At 40.6% G+C, this 22,394-nt stretch overlaps 1 protein-coding gene and 1 long non-coding RNA gene across 2 annotated transcripts; one reads left to right on the top strand and one right to left on the bottom strand.

The window, feature by feature from the left end:
* The first annotated feature begins 1,591 nt into the window (after window positions 1-1,591).
* HPRT1 (hypoxanthine phosphoribosyltransferase 1) lies at window positions 1,592-21,196 on the top strand. Its single transcript, XM_064518323.1, has 9 exons — window positions 1,592-1,753; window positions 3,935-4,041; window positions 5,427-5,610; window positions 11,156-11,221; window positions 12,291-12,308; window positions 14,649-14,731; window positions 17,393-17,439; window positions 19,597-19,673; window positions 20,326-21,196. The coding sequence occupies exons 1-9, from the start codon at window positions 1,727-1,729 to the stop codon at window positions 20,371-20,373; spliced, it is 657 nt and encodes a 218-aa protein (XP_064374393.1). The 5' UTR covers window positions 1,592-1,726; the 3' UTR covers window positions 20,374-21,196.
* LOC135329566 (uncharacterized) lies at window positions 15,649-21,765 on the bottom strand. The gene is made up of 3 exons (XR_010391084.1): window positions 21,641-21,765; window positions 18,875-20,075; window positions 15,649-17,236 (listed from the first exon to the last, which is right to left on the bottom strand). It is a non-coding gene; the product is annotated as an uncharacterized LOC135329566 (long non-coding RNA).
* Between the last annotated feature and the right edge of the window lie 629 nt (window positions 21,766-22,394).

Below are 22,394 nucleotides of genomic sequence, written 5' to 3'. Positions count from 1 at the left end.
AGTGTGCTGAAGTCAAGGCAGGCAACCCTGCCGTCCCTGAGGCCTTTGAAGATGAGGGTTTCCACAGCTGGAGGGACACTGAACTCAGGCTGGCTCCACCACCAGCCGCCTGGGTCCATAGCCAACATCAGCCTCTCTGGTTTCCCTGTCCCTGTGCGTATGGAGAGGGTGCACGAAGCCTCGCTCCGTCACCAACCCCTACTGCCAGTGGGGAGTTGCAGGACATCACCTTCCAGTCAAAGGGTACGTGTGCCCTCGGTGCTGTGGCCGTGTTTACACATGTCATGGCACCGTTGCCATCAGGCGCTGGCTTTCTCGCCAGTGGTGCTCCTGGAGGAAAGGTGTGCATACCCGTTGCAGCCGCCTGTGCGTGTCCTGACACCCGAGTGCTCGTCTGCGTTAGTGTGATGAGATAACCTTGTGATAAAATCACAAGGCAAAGCCACTGATAAAACGCTGGTAGTGTGATAAAACCAAAACAGATGTGGGAACAGCATCTCCTGTCCCTGCTTCTGGGACTGAAGCAGTTGCACGCTCTGTTCCCCCTGGGGCAGGAGTGACGTTGCCCGAGGGCATGGGGGATGGATGGAGATGCCCAGGGAGGACACGGCACCTGTGTGCTGGGGACGGGACATGTGTACACACTGCGGGGGGGACATCAATCAGCACTGAAGACTCAGGGCACAGACATGGGATGGGGGACAGTCCAGGGGACACCCACACCCGTGCTGGGACAGGCACAGTCCCGGTGAGGAGAGCGGATATGGGATGGAGATGGGGATGGCCCCATGAAGAGAGGGGACCTGTGCTGGGATGGGGATGGCCTTGGTGAGGACAGGGGATGTGGGATGGGGATGGGGAGGGCCCCAGCAAGGACAGGGGACTCGTGCCAGGATAGTGATGCCCCAGGTGAGGAGAGGGGATATGGGATGGAGATGGGGACAGCCCTGTGAGGACAGGGGACCTGTGCTGGGATGGAGATGGCCTCGGTGAAGACAGGGGATAGGGGATGGGGATGGAGACGGCCTCAGTAAGGATGGGGATGCCCCAGGTGAGGAGAAGAGATATGGGATGGATATGGGGATGGCCCCAGCAAGGACAGGGGACTTGTGCCAGGACAGCAATGCCCCAGGTGAGGAGAGCGGATACAGGACGGGGATGGGGACAGCCCCAGCAAGGACAGGGCCTGTGCCGGGATGGGGACGGCCCTGGCAAAGACAGGGGATATGGGATGGGGATGGCCCCAGTGGGGACGGAGGACCTGGGCCAGGTTGGGTATGGCCCCAGTGAGGACAGGGGTCCCGTGATGAGTTGGGGACGGCCCTGGCAAGGACAGGAGCCCGTGCTGGGCCGGGGACAGCCCCGGTGAGGAGAGGGGACCCGCGCCGGGCCGGGGACGGCCCCGTTAGGCCGGGGGCGGGGGGGGGGGGCCCGTCCGGCCGGGGTGAGGACGGCTCTCAGCTCGCAGGCAGCCCTCGCCCCTCCGGGGAGGCGTGTGCTGCCGGGGCCGAGGCCGGGCCGGGCCGGGCCGGGCGGCGGCGGGCGCCCCGCAGGCCGCGCGGTGCCGGGGCGGGCGGCGGCGCGGCCATGTTGAGGGCGGGGAGCGCGGAGGGCGCGGAGGCGGCGCCGGGGCCGCTGCGGGGCGCGGCGCCTCCCTGCTCCCCGCCGCCGCCGCCGCCGCTGCTGCTCCTCGCCGCCCGCAGCCGCCGGCGGGCCGCGCTGCTCCATGGCGACCGCCAGCCCCTGCATCGTGGTGAGTGCGGCGGCCGCCCCGGCCCGCGGGCTGCCGCCGCGCCGGGGGTGCGCGCTGGGCCCCGGCGTGTCAGGGGGTCCCCGCGCCGCTGCCGGCTGCCGGCTGCCGGGGGCGGGCAGGGGGGCCCACACCCGCCCCGAAGGCGCCTCCGCTCGCCGGCGCGGGCGGCGGCGCGGGGGCCCCTCGGCGCCCTCCCCGTGTCACCTTGAGGGGGGCCCGGCCTCCGCCGCCGCCCTCCGCCGCGGTCCGGCGGGTGCCGGTGCCGCCGGGCCGGGCCGGGGTCCCCCTGCCTGAGGGCTTGACTTATTTATTTATTCTGTATTTATTTTTCATTTTTTCCCGCGTGTTGTCCTGAGCGTGCGGAGGGAAGTTGTCTCCCCCCCCCCCCCCCCGGAGGGTAGCGTGGAGCAGTGTTTTCCTCGATTTGGGGTCATTTCCCGAGAGGATTTAAAGCCAAAACAGGGCTGGGAGAGCCGGGGCTGCTCCTTCAGAAATGAATGTGGGATAACTCTCATCAGGAATTAAACCAGCGCGATATAACTTCCTATTCCCCTGCTGCCCGTAGCGTGCGAGGGAGATACTAGTTTGTGTAGTAAAATCCGGGAATGCCGTGTAAGTAGCTTAGGATGTATTTTTGGAGGAAGAACATGCTGGGGATATATATATTTTTTTCCTCATAAATGCACTCTGCTGAGGATGTTACATGTTCATTTTTATTATTTTTTCTAAGCCAGCACCTGGGGTTCGCGAGCAGCTGCAGTAGTTTGAAATACGTGTTGGTGCCTTCGGCTTTAGAGCTGTGCCGACCGTACAGTTGCAGCTGTAAACGCGTGCAGTGCTCTTTGCAAAAAAAAAAAAAGAAAAAATAAAAGCAATCTGAGTGCAAAATCTGTAGGAAAGGCCTGTTCCTCGCCAAACGCAGCGAGCAGGGTTTATCAGATGCCTTTGATATAATTACGGGGCCGAACCGTAGGAAAATTCCACATCTTTGGGAAGGGACCTGCCTCGCTGCGTGAAGTCGGAGCTTGCCCTGGATCGCAGGGCCCCAGCTCAGGGACTGGGCGTGCAGGCAGGTCACCCAGCATCTGTTTGGGATGGAAGGGTGTTTCTAGCTTCCATGCAAAATGCTCATTGCAGGTTACACAGCAAAAAACCATCTAAACAGTAGGCTGGTCGCAGGCCAGGTGAGTGCGTCCTGGGGCGCTGAGATGAGACTGTGCTCTGCAGGGGCAGCCGTAGCCAAAAGGAGTCCTTAAAATGCCTGCCCTGGTGGGTTGTCATTAACAAGCTTCAGTTTTCCCTCTGCAGTTCTTAAGTTCTCTTAATATGTGCCAGTGTTCAGCTACATAACCAAAAAATGAAATAATGACAAAATTCGTTGCGATTTTCCAACTGCAGCTAGGTTAAGGTTCAGGGAAACCTATTCTTGGTGCTGTCGTGACAATGTACCCTGAACCTCAGCAGTATTTGGTATGATTATATACATCTGCTGATCCCTCGTCCTAGTTAATATGCACTTGCTAATATTGCAAGCTGTTTCATACAGGGAATTTGCCCATCTGGAACAGGTTGCTGAAGTAGGGCTTTAATTTCTGATTCTGAAAGATTTTGGCCTTCCACGGTTTCCAGACTGTGGTGTGAGAAGGCTTGTTTCATAGAAACATAGCTTGTCATGTTAATATAGCTGTCTTGTCTTGTGTTGAAAATTGGCACCTGTGTTTTGTTGTGATTTGGTGTTGTGGAGATTTGGAAGATGTCCATGTTAAAAGGTCTGTTTGCTTAGCTGTAAAGGCACGTTTTGCATTACACTTACTGGAATCAAAGGTGTTAAAAAGCTCCTTGATTTTTCATGAAATAGAGATTCACTGAGGGGTAGTAGTTTCATTTCCTGCTCTCCAGTGGGGGAGAACATTGTTAGGACCTCAAATAATTTCCTCCCCATACTATGCTGGACAACAGCCCATGTAGTATTTGAAACAACTCTTGTGAAACATAAGATTTTGTTAGCATAAACACTGTGTTCAGTGTGACTGATGCTTTTATAAAGAGGGAAGGTAAGGTGATCCAGATGGGTGTAATGGATTCGATAGTTTATTGAACAGAGTGAAGAACTTGCAGAGCTTTTCTCACCACAGACTTGCTTTAGGCCTTTGTAGAAATCTCACCTTATTTCCTTTTCAGATTGGCGATGATGAACAAGGTTACGACCTGGACTTGTTCTGCATACCTAAACATTATGCAGATGATTTGGAAAAGGTCTATATTCCTCATGGGCTCATCATGGACAGGTTTGTTTGACTTCAGACAGCACACTGCTCCAGCTGATTCCATGACGCTGGAAAAAACGATCTTCCAGTGACAGTTTTGCTGCCTGGTGACTGTTTAAATAGATTACTCCTAATTAGAGACTAAGATGTGCAAGTGTTAATGAACTCTTTCTCGTATGGCTTCTAAGAGTTTGTACATTTGCTGTCATACTATTGTTTGGAAATTTGTCATAATTTATTGAGTTAGTTTAGTCTGAAAATAATTATAGCGTCTTGAATTTCCTTAGGATAGCAATAAAAGTAAATTATTAAGCACATCATCTTAGACTTTTTCATGTTAGTATAGTAGACAAGTAATATCCAGCATTCCCCTACTTTCTAGGAAACATGTTAGTCTTTGCAAATACCAGTCTGTCACTGCTTTGGTCACTGAAATCTGTTATGTGCTCTCACAGTTTCATCTCATGTTACCAGAAATGGGTACAAAAGCCTATAAGGCATTTTTGGTTTTACTTTCTGTTTGATAGTTACTTAATTCCTCTTAACAGGGTGAAAACAAATTCAGTAGAGGAGTTATTGGAGATAAAGGACAATTAAAAAGTGGTTCTGAGTAGATCTTCCAGGAGATCTTGCAAATGGGAATGCATCTAGATTTTGCATGGTGCTAGCTGATTAGAATAAAAAACAGTTTATAGGAATGTTTATTGTAAAACCTTTGTCCATGTATAGAAAAAAATGGACAAAGTACAGTTGTTAAGTAATATGATGTAAAGTTTATAATTGTTTGCTGTGAGAAACCAGTTGTTGGCTGATACACAGTAAATACATACCATGCTTTCTAAAATAAATTGCAAGATAAATTTAGAAACAATGATTGCAGAAAAACAGCACCGTGTTTTCTTGCTTTGCTTTGCAGGTATCACATTTTGGACTTAGGACAAGTTTCTGGCATTCTAGCTTGGCAATAACATAGAGCTCTAGTTTAAAATTTGAGAATTGTCTTACTTCTTCTCAGTTAGTTAAGGGCTACTATCTTTTTCATTGTATTAGTTTACATTGCGCTGTGCCTGGAAACTGAACCTATCTTTTGGAGGGGAGAAAACACCTTCAGGTGTCCCATATCTGACAGTAAAACAGCTTCAGGGTGTTCAGGTTTGCTTTGGCTGAATGTGACATAGGAAAACAAGGGAGTTTGGCAGTGTTACTGTTAGATTAACCTTGAAAAGCAAAACTTTGTTGACCAATAATGACTAAAATTAGCTGAAATGGTGGGCAAATATTTCAGAGGAAGGTTGTTTCTGAGCTTGGTGCCTATGTTTACTGCTGTGGTTCACAATACAGACTAGGGCTGCTCTAGTAAGCAAACAATGTGTTATGACAGCTGACTTTTTCTTGTTTTTGTATAGGACGGAAAGACTGGCACGAGAAATTATGAAGGGCATGGGAGGACACCACATTGTAGCTCTCTGTGTACTCAAGGGTGGCTATAAGTTTTTTGCTGATTTATTAGACTACATCAAAGCACTGAACAGAAACAGTGACAAATCAATCCCCATGACCGTGGACTTCATTAGGTTGAAGAGTTACTGTGTAAGTATATCTGCAATGCTGTGCAATTTTTATATAAAATTGACCAACTTAAAGTTATTGAGAGAGATGGTTTAATATTGTTACTGCCTAAATGTGCTAATATTATATGAATAATTAAGGGAATTAAGAGGATGGGGGAGGGATAATTATGAAAAAGTAGTCACAAGTTAATTTGTTGTTTCTCTGTCTGTTTTCCTTCAAACCTTGTTCTCTTCCTCAGCCTAGTAAAACCCTTTTCTAGAGCAAAGAGATCCTTTCCATGCCCTTTCCTTATTTAGCAATTTCCTTGCTGGCCACTACCCAAAGTCTAAAGCTGTTGTTCTAGAATAATACAGAGGGTTCTCCTGCAAGTTTTTTCTAGGAGATTTTATATGGCTTAGACATCATTTATTGGATAGGAAGACTTGAAAGCTGCAAAAAACAGTTATACCTGAGTTCCCTACCTTGTTTTTTGTTTGGCTCAATCAAATAATGAATAATATGACAGATGGTTTTGGCCTTGAAGAAATACTAAACCAATAAAACTAGATTTATGATTAGTGGCCAGTGAATACAGTGCTGACTTCTAGAGACTAGATGTAGGTTGCTTTGGCTTTGTGTTTTTGGAAAAGAATTCATTTTCATTCTAAACAGAAGGATTTGACTTTACAGGGAAATGGGGCATTCAGTAACGTGAGGTAACGTATAACTTTTATAAAGGGAAGCATGAGGCTATGCCAGGCAGGCCAACAGAAGAAGTAGATGTATGTAAGTACTATATGCTTCCTGACTTAGCAGAAGCCTAGTTGTGTGTTTTCAAAGTAGTATCTGCAGGTATTTTGGATTTATTCCATAAAACTATCTGTAGTGTGCAAATAATTACAATTTTTTCGTTTCACTTTATAGCGTTGAAATGAATTGTTTCACAAGGTTATGCTGTTAGCTCTGTGTCTCAGCAACTTTGTATTCCAATTAGCAGTTTAAACTATTTGTCTCAGTTGTGGAGGAGTGCCTAGTCCAGTGGGAAAAAAGGGAGATTACTAAATTGGAAGTTCAGCTTCATCATTCATTTCATTAAACCACGAAACCAGAGATAAAGTTATTTGCAAGAGTCAGTTTTGACTGTAGAGGGACTTCATAAATTCGGATATTGCTGCTGAGTGATGTGTTAAAATTTCACTTTAAAGCATGGCTCAAAATTGGGTAGGATTTGCTCTAGTCTATTTGCAGAGAGTGGTCCTGATCCCCCAAGGTACGTGCCCGGCTGGCCCTTCAGGGGTTTCCTGGAAACCACGTTCACATTTGCTGAACATGAGGCAGCAGCTGGTTTAGCTACACTCACTAAAGGGAAGGCAAGGTTGGGCAGAAAGGGACATGCCACCCTTTTGTTGCATCTCATAAGACACTCTCGGTGCACGTGCACCCTGTTTGCAAATAACGGGCAAGAGCTGCTCGAAGTGCTTTCCTTCTGCTCCACCCCAAAGGATTCTGGCTCCTCCTGCTAGTCCATTTAACCACTAAGCCACCACATACACATATATTCTGCCTGTAAAAGCCACAAATAGAAACCCGAATGTTTCTCTTACAGAATAATATGTTAAAGAATAGGAAATGGTGACTCCCACCTCTTTTGGTCAGGAAACTTCTTATCTTCTGCTTTCTTGCAGAAACATTTTCAATTAACTTATTTGGCTTACTTAAATAATGACATAAAAACTACACCTTCTCTCCACCATCGCTCTTTCCACCTCCCAACTAACTTGGAAAAATTACTTTGTTAAAAAGCAAGGCTGCCTTACATAGTATGTTTTCTGTATTAATCTTTTTGTGGGCATGTTTGTATTTATTTCTTTACTGCTGCTTTTCATGTTTATTACACCCCAGAACTATGGTACCTTGGTATTAACAGCGGAGTAAGCAGCAAAGTAAGTTTTGTGGAAGTTAAAGGTCTGTTTTCCTGACACTTTTGTCGTAATAAGGAGTAAGTGGAGAGAAATGTGGAGAAATTCAGGCAGTAAGCTTTGTAAGCAGAATCTTTTCCTTGAGGTGTTGGCTTCAGGGGTTTTGGTTTTGTCAGCCAGTTATGTGAAAGAATGTTTTCTTGTTCTAGATGAGTGAGGAGCTCCTGTTACCTGATGCCTCTACTAGTACAGTATTTATGAGCGTTTCATTTCTGTTGACTCTTTGGTGGTTATTAATATCCAGACTTACGTTTGTTAGGTTATGTAACATGATGGACTAGATAAGATTGTTCTAACACGAACATGTGTGTAACTGATTGACTAGGTTTTCTGTTATTAATGGTGTTGGCACTCTAAATCCTTCTCTGTAGTTTTTAGCTGAGATTCTCAGCGTCCTTTTAAATGAAGGAATCCACATTTTAATGATGGGAAAACTCACAAAACATAGTGAGTGTTGAAAGCAGAGCTAGCTCTCTTGTCATTGTCTTTGAATACAAGTACTAGATCATGTTGCCTGCCTTTAGAGACTGGATAAAAAGAGGTTAAAAATACCATGGTTGCATAAACAAAGCAGCTGAACTTTTGCAATGATCCTGAAATTAATGTTCTATTCTTATTTCAAATTATCATTTAATATTTACAACTGTGTGGGCTTTGTGTATTGGAATGCAATGTTCATACTGTGACTGCACCCAAAAATGATCCTCTAGGATAACTGAGATGATGAAGCTATGAGTAAACTTTGCTTATACCTCTTGCTTCTGGAGTCCATACACATGAATTTTAATGATCTTCTGTTAAGAAACGGAAAGGTAGCAATCGTGAACAAAACCGGAGCTCTGTATTCTTGACGGACAGTTTATTTTGTACGTGCTGGAAGAATTGCATATCACCAGTCTGCTGCATTTAAATTTGGAAATGAGCAAAAGTTGCTTGTGCAGTCAGGAAGGGCAGCCAAAAGACGATGGGTGTGTTGCACTGTCATTCAGGGAAATGGAGCTTTTTGGTGGGATACTGCTGCTTGGAGGTAAAATCTAGCTAGGCTGGTCAATACCGTGTTCTGAAAGATCTTGTGATAGCCATGCCTTACAGCAAATACTGTAAGGAATTTAAAATGTCTTTTTAAAAGGTGATTTTTGAGCCACTTGTCAGGGGTTACCATCTTGTAAAGCATTATTGTTTTTCAGCAGTGACAACAGGGAGGCCATGAAAAGAGATCTAAACAATAAATCTCTTGTGTGTTAAAACGTGAAGCATTAAGGTCTTACCAGTACTGAAATCAGAAATCATGCTCCTTAAGATAATTAAAACATTGCTTAATTATTAAACAAAGTTCTTTCCAGTGGAATCTGGTTACAGCTAGTGTTGGAAATTCTTTAACTGTTTTTTATCCTTTAATTTTTCAGGAATTTAGTACCTACGCAGGAATGCAGGACAATGAAGATCTATGCTTTGCATTAAAAAGCGTAGTAATTTGTATGGTTGTTGGTGGCAAGGAGAAGGAAAGCTTTTGCAAGTTAGATTGTTCTTCTCTGCTGATCATCATACTTTAATATGCATAAGCCAAAGGTCTACAGTAATCTGCAATTTTGCGGTATTTATGTTTGAGCATGGTGTGTTGCTCTGTAGCCAAACAGATCATTAGCAACCTGATCTTATACGTGTACTGAGTGCCAGCCTGCCATCTCTGCACATAGGTTTAGAGCAACAAATATCTGCAACATCTTTCTCCATCATTGTTTTGTAAAGAATGATGCATTTTACATCTTTTCATGGAGGAAAATGAAATCCATGTTAGTGTAGAAATAGATAAGAGAATCCTGTCATATAAACAAGGATAAGTTTAAAGAAGAAGCTTTCATTTAAGATAATTTTAAGATAGGGTGAGCACAGGAAATGCACTTTAGCATTATGAATGCAGTGCTTAACTGAATCACGTTTTTGTGGTTAATCTAACCAATATCTCAAGCATTCAGTAGCGGTGTGCATGTCTGCTGGGTCAAGTAGTGACAAGTCATTTTGGACATCCTTTTTTGGATTGTTTCAGCAGCGTGGTGTGGTCGCTTTCAGTTCAGTTGCTGTTTGCGCAGTTATGGAAGCACTGAAACAGGGAATGTTTCTGAAAAATGAATGTTCCTTATAGTAGCGGAACATAGTATTTCAGTGCAGCTTTGCAGTGGTAGAGCTACTGTTTTCTTTAAAATACATGGGGTAAAACCGAAAAGATACAATAATAACTTTGTTGTTGTTGTTGTGTCATAGAAATGTTAAATGGGAAATATCCGTTAGTCTTCCCATCTGCTTTTATATACTTAGAGCTGTCACTGCTTCTTTATGGAGTTCATCCTAGAATGCTGACATCACTCTCCGAAGGATTTTAATGCATTTTCTCTTTAATATCATCCCAGCACGTCTTGTCGTGTACTCAGTGTGTGTCTAAATAATTTGTTTTTCCTTTTTTGCGATAACATTTTTAGTTCTTGCCTACGGTTCATGTAGTGTGCGTATCTGTCTTCACGCGGCTGTAAAAACAGGAAGCTGCATGTACCTGTCTCTGTGCTCCCTCATGGTCCCCGTTCTGTTGTATCGACCACTTCGGGTTTTGGGAAGGAGCTGCTGTTTAGCTCTGTGTCTGCAGAATTAGGCAGTGTGGAGCTCGGGCGTTAAGGTGCAGCAGCAAGGTAAATACTGCAGGTTTTCCAGAAGGAAGATACGTGGTAAGAGAATAGGGTTTTATATGTGATATTAACCTTTGCCTAAAATGATTAAATTGTAGGATTGTGACATCTCATCTCTAAGTAACATCATAATGAATATAATACATATAATATGAACTATGAGACCCCTTCGAGGTTTAAAATCGTTTGAATGCTTTTAAATTAACTGCACGAATTTAGCTGTGAGGCTCTCCCAGCAGTTTTTAAAACTTTCTTATATAACAGTTCGTTGACGTTTGTATCAAAGCTTCGTTGTACTGAAGCAAAATGCCTTACTGTAGTGATAGGATCGTGTACCTAGGCTGCAGTTTAGTTACTGTAATAACTAGTGTGATCGTTATTAATATTTGTTGTGAAGTAGGCAAACCTTAACTTTTCTGACCATTTTGTAGCTTGTATTTCTGATTATTAATGGATGCCTTGTCTGCTGGCTATTTTTGTTACTGTTATGATTGCCTATTTTTATTCAAAGAGTAAGGCTTTATAAAGCATTACAGTTTAAAGTGCAAGTTGCCTGCTGTATAGTAACATGCAGCTTGGAAACGGAAGTGTTTCTTTTCTTATTTCCTTGTCTTTAGTGAACGTGTAGCAGGTCATAATATCTTTTTTATATATGCATATCTGCAGTGATCACAGATGAGAGAAGGTGTCTGTGTTTATGCATATCTCTTGCCAAACAATCTTTCATCCAGAATAACATCTTTGAACTTGATTACTTGTAATTTCTTAGTTACTAGAGAGATACTCGGTGGTGCTGTATTTCTGAAGGCATGAAGTTCCTTCTCCCTGATGTTCACTGATTATGTATCTTTTCTTCACTGATGATCAAAACTGCAAAGTTATTTTAATTGCGGTAATGCTAATGCTCCCCCTCTTCTTTCTTATTAGAATGATCAGTCAACTGGAGATATAAAAGTCATTGGTGGGGATGACCTTTCAACTTTGACCGGGAAGGTATGACTCTTTGTATGTTTAAAAAAAAAAGCAAAAATAACCAAAAAGCCCTGAAGAACAGAAATACCTGTATGGTTTTAAGGCTGCTCTTTTGTTATGTGGAGATTATATAGAGTTTAAAAAATGAAAACTGAAGAGTTTTGCTATCAGGCAAAAATTTAAAAGAAAAGTCTAACTTGGAAGTGTCCACTTTATACCAGCTGGGTGGATATGCCCCATCAAAGCCATCAGTTTAGTTTGAACTTGCAAAATAACTACTCACTGTCTTCAATATCAGCAAGTTTTAGGAGATTTATTTTTCTGCAGTGCCTCAAAAGAGTAAACTTGTGTGGGTTGTTGTCTACAAATTTTACCTGTAAAAGTGAGTGGCTTCATTTATTTATTTGTATTGGTGCTCCACTAAAATAGTGAAGGGAATTCCTGCTGCCTGGACGAGTAACTTGCAGGCCTTAGTTAGGAGCTGAGTTTCCTGTTAAAAGGCAATGAAGAGAGAAGGAAATTAAGAGAATGTGAACTGGGAATCTGCTTTTCTCCATTGAGTGCACAGAGAGCGTTGAGCTAGACATCTACAGTTAGAACATGAATGCCTCTTGTTCTGTCAGAACACAGTACTTTCCCCCAATTTACACATAAGCAATCTTTAAGGCATATATATCACATTTCAATATATAAGATGTAGTTCTGACAGAACTGTACATGTCTTTGTAGTGTGACACCCTGCAATAACAGGCCATGCATTAAAAGCATATGAATTGTGTAGATTCTGTTGTGATCTGTTTTTGCACAGATCTATAATTCTCCAAGTCTGAATAGTTTAAAGACCAATTTGTAGTCAGCCTGAGATAATGAGGAGAATGTCATTGCCAATTAATTGTTATTGAAGCATCAGGAATGTTAACTAAATAGAATATGCTGTTACATGTGTGAACATATGTAAATGATGGTACAAATGTTTAACTGCATTAGAAATTTAATTAAGTAATAAGTTACAGAAAATAACATGTCTAAGAAATGGCATATTTTCTAAACACTAATGGATTTTTCTTATCTTTTTTTTTCTTCCCACCAGAATGTTTTGATTGTAGAAGTAAGTATTACGTTTCACTTTGTGGTTTTAATGTGTGACTCGTGAAAGAGTTCAAATAGACGTTGTTCTTAAACCAGAAAACCTCCACTTTCTGGAGGCCTTGAAATCTGATTCCAGGTCTGAGCATTGGAAGTGGTCTCTGAATTTGAAATGATCTGTTTTCTTACTTTTAGGGGCATTTAAAACCCAAAATTGAATTCTCAAATTGCGTCCAACTGTACCAAATGTAACAAGGGAAAATATCCATTTAAAATGGTTTGCTGTTTGCATTTGCTTTCAGTTTTCTCTGATTATGTAAATTCTAATTTTTTTTTTTTAAGTAGTTTGAACAAAACGAAATTAAGCATGTTAAGTTCTGGATTTATAATGGCAGGCTGGGAAATTCAACTGCAGGGGTAGGAAGAGCTTCCTAATAGGAATATCTTTAAATATGTGAAAAACAGAGCTAAGCCCAATGTCCCTGCCTATAATTTGTTTACACAGAGAATGCTAATTCCTAATTAGCATTATGCTATTGCTAAATTGCTATTCCTCTAGCTTGTTGTGGTTCTTTGGACGTTATCAGGTACAGTCCACCTCAGCTTGATTTTCTGCTGGATATTGTTGCTTAATTTGTGTTTTAATATCTCTTTCTTGATGGACAGTGTTACTTATGTTCAGTAAGTACTACTTTTTCAAAGGATGTTCTTGAGTAAGATTTCTCATCTCAGGATAGGGAAGCAGAGACAGGAGAAATGGACTTGCAATTTAATAATGTCATAAGGTTTCAAATAATGGAAATAACTTTGTTCTTGAGCTGAGAAACAACTATGGCAGCTGATTCTGCAAGCAAAAGGGAGTAGTGCTTCCTTTTGTCATCAAGTGTGTTTTTATGCATGTCTTTTTTAATTTTAGAAGGTTATCTTATTCCCCAGGAAACACATTCAGTTCTCAAACTCCTACCAAAGTAGTACGTGTCCAGCAGTCATCTGTGTGACCAGTGGTGTCCTTTGGGGTGCATTTTGCTTCAGATAGACAGATGCATTTAATTATGTATCTGCTCCATTTCAGATGAATGTATGTCTTTAAAGTCCCAGGCAGCTAAATAGGTTAGTTTCTCATCTGTTAGTGAATCATCTATTCAGTGACGTGTCTTATACATTGTCTAATATGAACCCTTTTACATATCACCATTTTAACTGTCAAACAATAAAAATGCATGTTTACTGTAGCTTTAATATCTTGTGCACCAGAGTGCTGGGATTTTCTATACGGCATCCCTTTGATGGGCAAAAAATCTCTGGCGAGTGGAGATCCACCCCAATAAACAGAGAATCAAACAATGCCAAGATCAGTAATAGGTTTTATTTTGGTTTTATGTAAACCAAATTTATGTAAACCAAATGTAATGCAACTATTTTGTTAATACACTAAATTTATTTTTTTATATATCTTTATCTTTGCTTGAGTTTATAGCCATGACTAGAAGCATTAAGTGTTAGAGATGATATAGCTGACAGGTGTTTTGTTGAATTATTTTATTTTATTTTATTTTAATTGTGAGTCATGGGAAGATAACCTGAAGCAAGGGCATTACTGCTTCGCTGTTATCCACTTCATCACTTCACATATTGAAGGCCTTGATTTCAGGCCAGGGAGGCCTGTCCCTCCAAACATCTTGTGATTATTTCAGTTCAAATGGGGAGACTCAGAGTAATTCTGATGCTTCAGTCTTTAACCTGTATATTATTTTTTCCTGCTTCTATGTGCAGTGGATGAGATTAAAATGATGTGTCAAGCTTCATTTTACTATGTTTGAAAATAGACTTTAGAATTACACCAGGCTCTTTGCAGTTTCTTTGGCTACTTCTTGGATCCGTAATGTAAATTCCATTGCTTTTTCTTTAATTGTATTAATGGATTATTCTAAATATTTTCCCTTTTCTTACTTTCCTTTTCTTTCTGTCGTATACATCTGTCTGTGTAACTGGACTCAACTGCAAGACTAATATTATTCGTGTCATATTACAATTAAACTTTTTTTGTCTAATAGCTGCCACCAGCACAAGACATATAACCTCCACAAGGAGCTGAGAAGGCCATAGTTCAGTAACTGTTTTCAAAGCAGTAGCACAAGTTGTTACCCACAGCAATTAAACTGTTGTTAAAATGTTTGATCACTTTGCTGGGCATAACACATCAGCATAATATGGTCTTTTATATCTCACCTTATATTTGATTATGAATAGTATTTTAGCATATTCTCATGCTATTACAATTGAAAGATTTCTTTGGTAAGAACCTGAAAATGCTACTCTGACAGGTTTAATATCCTTTCTTACGTGAGATTTTTATTTTCAGGATATAATTGATACTGGTAAAACAATGAAAACATTGCTGTCTCTACTTAAGCAGTACAATCCAAAGATGGTGAAAGTAGCCAGGTAAACTTTTAATTATGAGTATTTCACCTTAAAAATGACACACAGTGTGAAAAAATAGTATAGAATACATTTCCATACAACAGAAATGGGAGGGAACATTTCTGTAGGAGTCTTATATGACATCATCTGTTGGAGTTTAGTATTTTGTTTAAACTCCAAAAGCACTTTTGCTTGTTACGAAAATATGTGTTCATTTAGGCTGGCAGAAACAATATTCTTTTCTTTCCAATCCTATTACTGGAAGGATTTGCATGTTCAGAAGGGAGTGGTTTGTGCATGTCTGGTACATCTGCTGGCATATCATATTATGGCAAGGTTTGTGGGGTTTCTCTTGTCTTTTTTATTTTTTTTTATCTTTTGTGAGCATGGCAATATGAAGTTCCTCCTCAGCTATAAACTTAAATTTACCACTGAACTCTGGCTTAGGTTTAGAAGTATAGAGAAGAATTTAAATCTTTCAGGCTTAAAAAAACAAAAAACAAAAACTTGAAGTCGGTGGAGGCTTTTTCAAATTTCCCCAAATTAGTTCATAAATATAGACTTTCTTCCTAGCAACTGGGATAAGAAAAATATCAGTGGCTGTCTTTTATGTAGCATCTATCTGAACGTTTTTCTTTTTATTTGTCACTTCTGTATACTGCAGTTGTTTACCTGTGCGATGGAGATCTTTCTTGGTCTGCCTTGCTGGATTTAATTGTAGAATTAAACTAATTTGTGCTCTAACATTACTGTTTGTGTAGTGTTCATAGTGTAGCTGGGCTTTAGAGGTCATGCTATGAGAGTAACCAGCCATATGGTCTTCCAGGCTTTTCTACTTAGTTACATCTTTTAATCAAACAGTTTCAAAACATTTTTTAATTAAATAACTTACAACTAATAAGAAACGTAGAGGATAATTTTGTATTATTAACCAATATCAACATTCCTCCTACTTCTTTTTAAGTTGCGTCTTTCACACTGCTATGCTGTGGTTGTGTATTTTACAATAAAAGCATAATGATTGCTGGGGATTAGAGATAAACCAGAGTGGAGTATAATATCTAATCAGTTGTGTTGCCATAACAATACCAAAACAGTTGTTAGAGCTACTAGAACAGCTCTTCTTGCTGATAATCTGGTGGTGACCTGTTGAAGGTGAAATCGTTTCGGATTTCTCCCTGGTCTGAAAAATATGCCAAATTTTAAATGTTTGTCATTGAGAAGTGCCCTGTCATTGCAGTGTACCTCCTGAGTAGAATATAGTATGAGCAAAGTCCAGCTTCCTATTTTTAAAACCTGTTGCAGCAATTTGGGTCTGTCAAAGACCTGAGCAAAGTAAATGTGATCATTGTAGACAGTCTTAAGTATAAGGATGTTCTTAGTTACTTCACTTGCCTTGCTTTTCATTTTCATTTGCTCTCTGACAAGTGATGCAGTTGTAGCAGGGTGATGCCAATTAATGCTAACGTGATTTGTCGTTTGTTATATGAAATCCTACACTGATACTCAAAAATTAAGTCTTCCTGATAGAAGTTTCTGCATGTCTAAAACTGAAACCAGGAACCCGATGAATGCCCCCCGACCTGGAGTGGTGATCTAGCAGGGAAGGAGGTCTGTGCTTGTGCAGAGTTGTGCTAGCACAGCTGCTCCTGGCTAGCTCCGAACTCATGAATATTGTTTTCTAGACTAAGAGACTCTGTTCTGAGGAGAATATCTGCATTGAGAGTATCAGATTCTCCTCCCTGCCCCCTTAAGGAGACGGGATAATCTTAGTAGCTTACGGTGGAAAACACAAATGGAAGTACCTTAAATTTCAGAGACTGATAGAACATACTCTGATTAAGCAATAGGGACCCCTTCCCTTAAACAGATGGCTATCTGAGAATATGGATCGGCTCAAGCTGTCTTTACATTTAGCCATCAACCACCTTCTCTTTTCCTCCCAAAGTCTCCCTGTCTCAAAGGCAAATGTCAGGCATGTGGGAACTTCTTATAAAAGGTAGAAATGCTCAGTTGAATGAGTGAGTCAAATTAAACTGGCAAGGCATTTCTCCCTACTACAGCACCCCCAACTGTACATCTCCATTTTTTTCTACTTCTCCAACTATTAACTCTGGGAAAGTGGAACTGGTGTAATGTTGTATCACTTTATCCTCAAAACAGATTACATTTTATTTATGGGTGTAATTAGTACTGCCAGTGAAAAACAGTTGAGGACACATTGCACAAGTGCAATTGAGGATGCTTTAACCAGCTGACCTTCTGTTTCGTAATACTCATGCTTTTGCAAAGAACTTTGTTCTTTTCAGGTTCAGGCCAGGTCCCAAGTTGTCACCTGTAAACTAAAATGACTGTACCTGCAGTTTCTAAACACACACAGAACCTCATTAAGTCACTTTTCACAATGAAAGTCCGTCCAGAGCAGTAGCTCCTAGCCTCTTTCTCACAGACCCATTAGTTATTCTTAGGCTGTAAAGTGTTCATGATTTAAAGAAGTCTTGATTCTGTCATTATGACCAGCTGCATCTGCAAATAAAATAGTATGTTTAAGATGTACATAATTATGCTTTCAATTGTACATATTCAGTCTCACTGAAGGCCAAATTCAGCCTGTCATTAAAAGTCAAATCTTTGTCCTGCTGCTTTTCCATGTCTCAGTTTTATGTTGGTTTTATTTGACAGTTTGTTGGTAAAAAGAACTCCTCGAAGTGTGGGATATCGACCAGACTGTAAGTGACTTTTTGACAACCATCACTAATTTTTAAAAGTATGTCAATGCGTTGTGTACTGTTTGGTCAAAGTCCAGGAATGTTCCAAAGAAGTTTTCACTAATGATCTTGATTGATTATTGCTTTTATTTAGGGGATTTAAATATTTGGAATATATTTTGACAGAGTTAACATGGGTTTAGTCTTTTTTTTTTTTTTTTTTTTTTAAGTTTTTTGGGGTAACATATTTTACTATATGAAAAGAAAACTGATATTTTGGTCCAGGTTAATCCCTTTTCTGGTGGAAATTCTCCCAACTTGCATGTAGTAAAATGCTTTTGGCAAGCAGAATTTGCTGAACTCACCTTTGACACTTTTGGGAGTGATTCAGGTGCCTAAACATAGCTGCCTGATGTTATTTGGATGTCCCCAGGTACCTAAGATGGACAGAATGGGTAGCGGGTCTGACACAGGTTTTATAGTGAAAGGGTGTCTAAAATGGCACTAAAACAGTTATTTTTAAGCATCTGAATTACAGATGCTTAACTACAGATTACACTTTCTTGTCTTCTCCTATGTGTCCCAAGACTCTGAAGAAAGGGATAGCATCCAGAGCAGACAGTTCTACCAGAGTGACAGCCGCTCTTGGCTCGGCAAGAGCTGTGCGATCTGTCCCTGTCCCAGAGACCTGAATCCCTACTAACCTGGACCGTGCGCTTTCGGTGAGGAAGTGGAGTGAATTTAGCAGCAGAATCACATCCTCTTCCTCCTCTTTTCTGAGGTTGTACAATATTCTTAAACTCAAATTTCTAGGTGCCTTAAAAGCTTAATTCAGGTGCTCTCCCCAGCTAAGGATGTTCCTCTTCCCTGAAATCTTATTATAGGCTTAGCTGGGTTAATGGGTCTGCTTTTGAGCCCCTCGAAGCAGATGGGTTGTTTTGCCATCTGCCCACAGCAACAACCTGTTTAGGACAGAACATGTGATCTCCAAAAGTGAGAGACAATGAGGCATTTATGGCTGGGCCTAGCTTTCATCCCCTAACCCAGGATGGCAAAGTAGCCTCTAAATGTCACCTTCATTTTTCCAAGAGAGGATACAGCCTTTCATTTGAATTATATGATTTAGAATTATATGATTTATCTGCATCTTTTCTGTCCTGACCCTCATTGTAGCCAAGAAGAGAAAAACACCCCAGCTTTTATGTGGTCAGGAGTCTTTAATTTTAGCTTGAGGCAACAAAGCCATTTGGAAATTTCCCTAGGTTGTTTTACAGTGTTTGTGGATGGGTCAGACTGATACTGCCTGACCATCTCCAAACTGTCCTGCTAGGGTTATACCCATTTAGAGAATTTGTGGACTGGCTAATGTGTTCTTTTTTTAGGCAGCTTCTCTGGAAAAAAAAAAATATATATACACATATATATACACACATACATACACGTAGCACGTTCTTACATTTCCAGTCTCTCTCTGTGAGTCACAAGAGCAGAGTCCATCTGGATGGTTACTCAACGAAGAGGGATCGGTTTCCCTGCAGTAACGGTGGTTCTTCACGATGTTTGTGTTATTCAGTTCTCACTCTCTTAGCTCTTCACAGAGGGTCCTGTTGGACTTGCATATTTGTAGTTCTGAAGGAACTGGGGGCTAAACCATGCCTTCCCCTTATTCCCTTGGATAGAGAGCACTATAAGGGCAGTGACCTCCCCAAAGCGCAGCCTTTTGAATGACAGTGCCAGGGTGACGCGTGCTGTGCACACCAGCTCCACTGCTTGTGCAAAGGCATTTCAAAGATACAGCAAGTGTTGGGAAATACCGGCTCTTTTATATATTTACAAATTTGCAGAAAAATTTAAAAGAATTGCACATTCTGATGAGAATAGCCTGTCTGCAGATTAAATGTTTTCATTCATTCTTGCAGACTGCACGCTAGCACCGTGCTGCTGCTTGGGAGCCAGTGAATAAATCTACTTAATCTTGTTTTAGTTGATGAATGAAATCAAGGAATTAAATTAAAAATTTAAATAGCTTGATTATTAATCTTAGAATACTTGGGTGGAATAAAAAAACATAGTTAGGATATCTACTTCTTTATAAAACTTCAGATTATCTTTATAAAAAGGTTTAATGCATTTTAGGAAGTTTTTTCTAACATACTGGTGACTTATGGTCTTTTTCAGTTGTTGGATTTGAAGTGCCAGACAAATTTGTTGTGGGATACGCCCTAGATTACAATGAATACTTTAGAGATTTGAACGTAAGTAATGTTTTTGTACATTTAAAACTAGGGAGGAGGAAGAAAGAGAAGTTTCTTCACACCACACTCCTTCCTCGGTGTAAACCATGCCTCGTGCAAATCTGTTTTGCTAGTGATGCAGCGATGAGAGCAAACCCTAGAGCACCAGGACAGTATTTTGGAGCTCTTAAACTAACACTCTGTTTTCAGCTTCATAGAGAATGGAGCCTACACAGCTCCTATGAACTGTCTTTGAAATAATGTGGCAATTTGTGTAAAGTTTCTCACCTTACCAGGTGTCTACAACAAATAAGTGCATTTGCTTAGTTATACGTGGGTTAGAGGAGAGACACCTTGTAAGTTCAAGGAGGGGTCCACTTTTTAGTCTAAGTCATTAATTTCTTCAGCTTGGTCTCTCGAAGCCTGTGGCAGACATTGGGTGAGATAATTATGAGGGAGGAGAAAGAAGGCAGTGTTCAGATTTTTGACCAATAAAAGACTTAAATTATTTTGCATGAACAATATCACAAGATTATTGCATTTAATACTGAAATATATAAGCATGCTTTAATTTTTTTCAAAAGCGTGTTATTGAGTAAGTATGTAAAGTATCAGTCTCTTATTCATAGACATTACTTTTCTAACAGAAGCTTTTTATTTTATTTTGTTTCAGCATATCTGTGTGATCAGCGAGACGGGGAAACAGAAGTACAAAGCATGAAAGCTTCAAGTGCTGTGACAACAGAGCTTTGAATTGTTTTGTTTACTGAGTCCTATCTTTCACAGGCTTCAACTCTGGTACACCAGCTAAAATTGTAGAATGCCCCAGCCCCATTGTCATATACTTGCTATAACTTATTGCATGTACAATATAAGAATCTTGTCTTGTTCATTTATATTTTAGAAATGTAAACAACTAGTGCAATTCTGCACTCCTTATTTTGATTTGCACTATGACTCTACCGACTGTTGCTGCCCCTGGTTGGGTTGTGCTGTTTGTGAGCTCCAGAGTCTAACTCTTGCAGTGGTAAATTGCTTAAACCTCATCAACCCAGAACTGAAATAGTTCAAGTACTGTAAATGTAAAGCATTTTATGATAGGGAAGTCTATTAGTAATATTTTTAAAATCTGTAATTTAAGTTTTATATTTTAATGCACAAGTGTGATTGTGATTATTGGATAGTTGCACCTTTGGGTGTTATAAAGCATGAGGAGCAGCCAGTTACAGTATCTGTAATCTCTGAGGAGCTCATCCAAATCTCCTGGAGTTGCCTTATTGCTGGAAAGGAAATCTGGGTGAAAATTTTCATTTTTTTGAGCTATAAGGAGACGGAATGACAAAACAGAATGTTTAAAATCTAGTTTTAGTTGAGCTGCCCATTTTTGTTTAGATTTTTTTTTTGTTTGAAAATATTCATCAGCCAGTGGAATTGCCTTTTAAATCTAAACAATTTTAATATATTTGTGAAAAAGTATTGTAATGTTTACTTTATAAGATCTACGAAACAAAGTACTTTAAATAAAGGCTGACTCTTTAAAATAAGCCCCATACATCTATGCCACTCATTCTATATATTAAAGTGCTCTTGGAATTTGCTTCCCACTAGTATTTTTCGTAAGTGTTTCTATCAGTGAAGGCAGACTCTCTGCATTCATCTCCAAAGGCCTTTTGGCTAACATTATGCAGTCCATAGGAGAGATGATAAAGTGCTGAGGGGAAAAAATACCAAAACACTCATGTTCAATAACCAAACCAGATTCCAGAGAAAATGTTGTTTAAGCACTGTTGTTTGTTCTGTTTTGACAAAAAATGAAGAGTGAAGATAATATGTTCATTAAATGTGTACATGTGGGAAAAAAAACATTTTGTAAGTAATCATTTGGTTTTGTTTCACTAACATCTCTGTTCACATCGAGTTTAACTCTAAACGCGGCAGCCCCTCTCACACCTTGCCCTTCTGCCACGTTTTTCAGGTGCTTGGCTTACCTCGTTTGTGTACTGCTGTGTGTGGATTCTTCCATTATATGCTGGGATTTAATGCTGTTCGATGCTTAACACATAATTAAGTTTCTGCCAGCCTGTTTTGAATAGTGTGTCTGCTTTTGAAGTTCAGATCACATTTCCCTGTTTTTCCAATTACTGCGCATCGTTGTTCATCCACGGTGTGTTCGGTTGCAACTGTAGTAGTTAGTGGCAGACCTGAAATAGGAATAATTTATGCAACACTATTTATATCAGATAACCACAATCAGTAGAAGATCTACTTGGTCATAATTAAGCTATAATTAATATTTTATAGTTAATGTTCCAAAGAGCTTCTCTAAATGCACTATAAAAACTGAATATATTTCTGTATGTCCTAAATGCTGTTTGTGTATATGCCTTTCCAAGAACATGTACTGTCCCTGGGACCGTGTTTTGGAAGATGTATGGTGCACCTCCAAAAGAAGAGGAGCAAAATCAACACAGAAAAATATAAATGAACTTCAAAATCATTACATTTGTTCATGCTTTCATTAGGCCTGGTTGAACTTAAGACTTGGTCTCCAGAAGCACTGTTTCCCTGCCCTTAGTAGTTCCTACTTCACAAAAGTGTTTTTAAAAGAAATCTGTGGTGGAGAGATTACGCTGCCAAAGATGGCATAAAAATACCTACCTAACACATGAAAATAGGGAGAACTGAGATGTTCAGTATCTTTTAGGACTAAACCTTTAAAGCAGTTTGTCCTGAAATGCTTTC

Source organism: Dromaius novaehollandiae, chromosome 11 (assembly GCF_036370855.1).
Source record: "Dromaius novaehollandiae isolate bDroNov1 chromosome 11, bDroNov1.hap1, whole genome shotgun sequence".
Lineage (NCBI taxonomy): Eukaryota > Metazoa > Chordata > Aves > Casuariiformes > Dromaiidae > Dromaius > Dromaius novaehollandiae.
This window is presented reverse-complemented; position numbering and strand designations above follow the sequence as displayed.

What these genes read in the sequence shown, in the direction of transcription:
- HPRT1 (XM_064518323.1), top strand. Translation starts at nt 1,727, where the DNA reads ATGGCGACCGCCAGCCCCTGCATCGTG. An exon ending in CATGGGCTCATCATGGACAG is followed by an intron (nt 4,042 to 5,426) that starts GTTTGTTTGACT and finishes GTTTTTGTATAG; the next exon opens with GACGGAAAGACTGGCACGAG. An exon ending in AATACTTTAGAGATTTGAAC is followed by an intron (nt 19,674 to 20,325) that starts GTAAGTAATGTT and finishes ATTTTGTTTCAG; the next exon opens with CATATCTGTGTGATCAGCGA.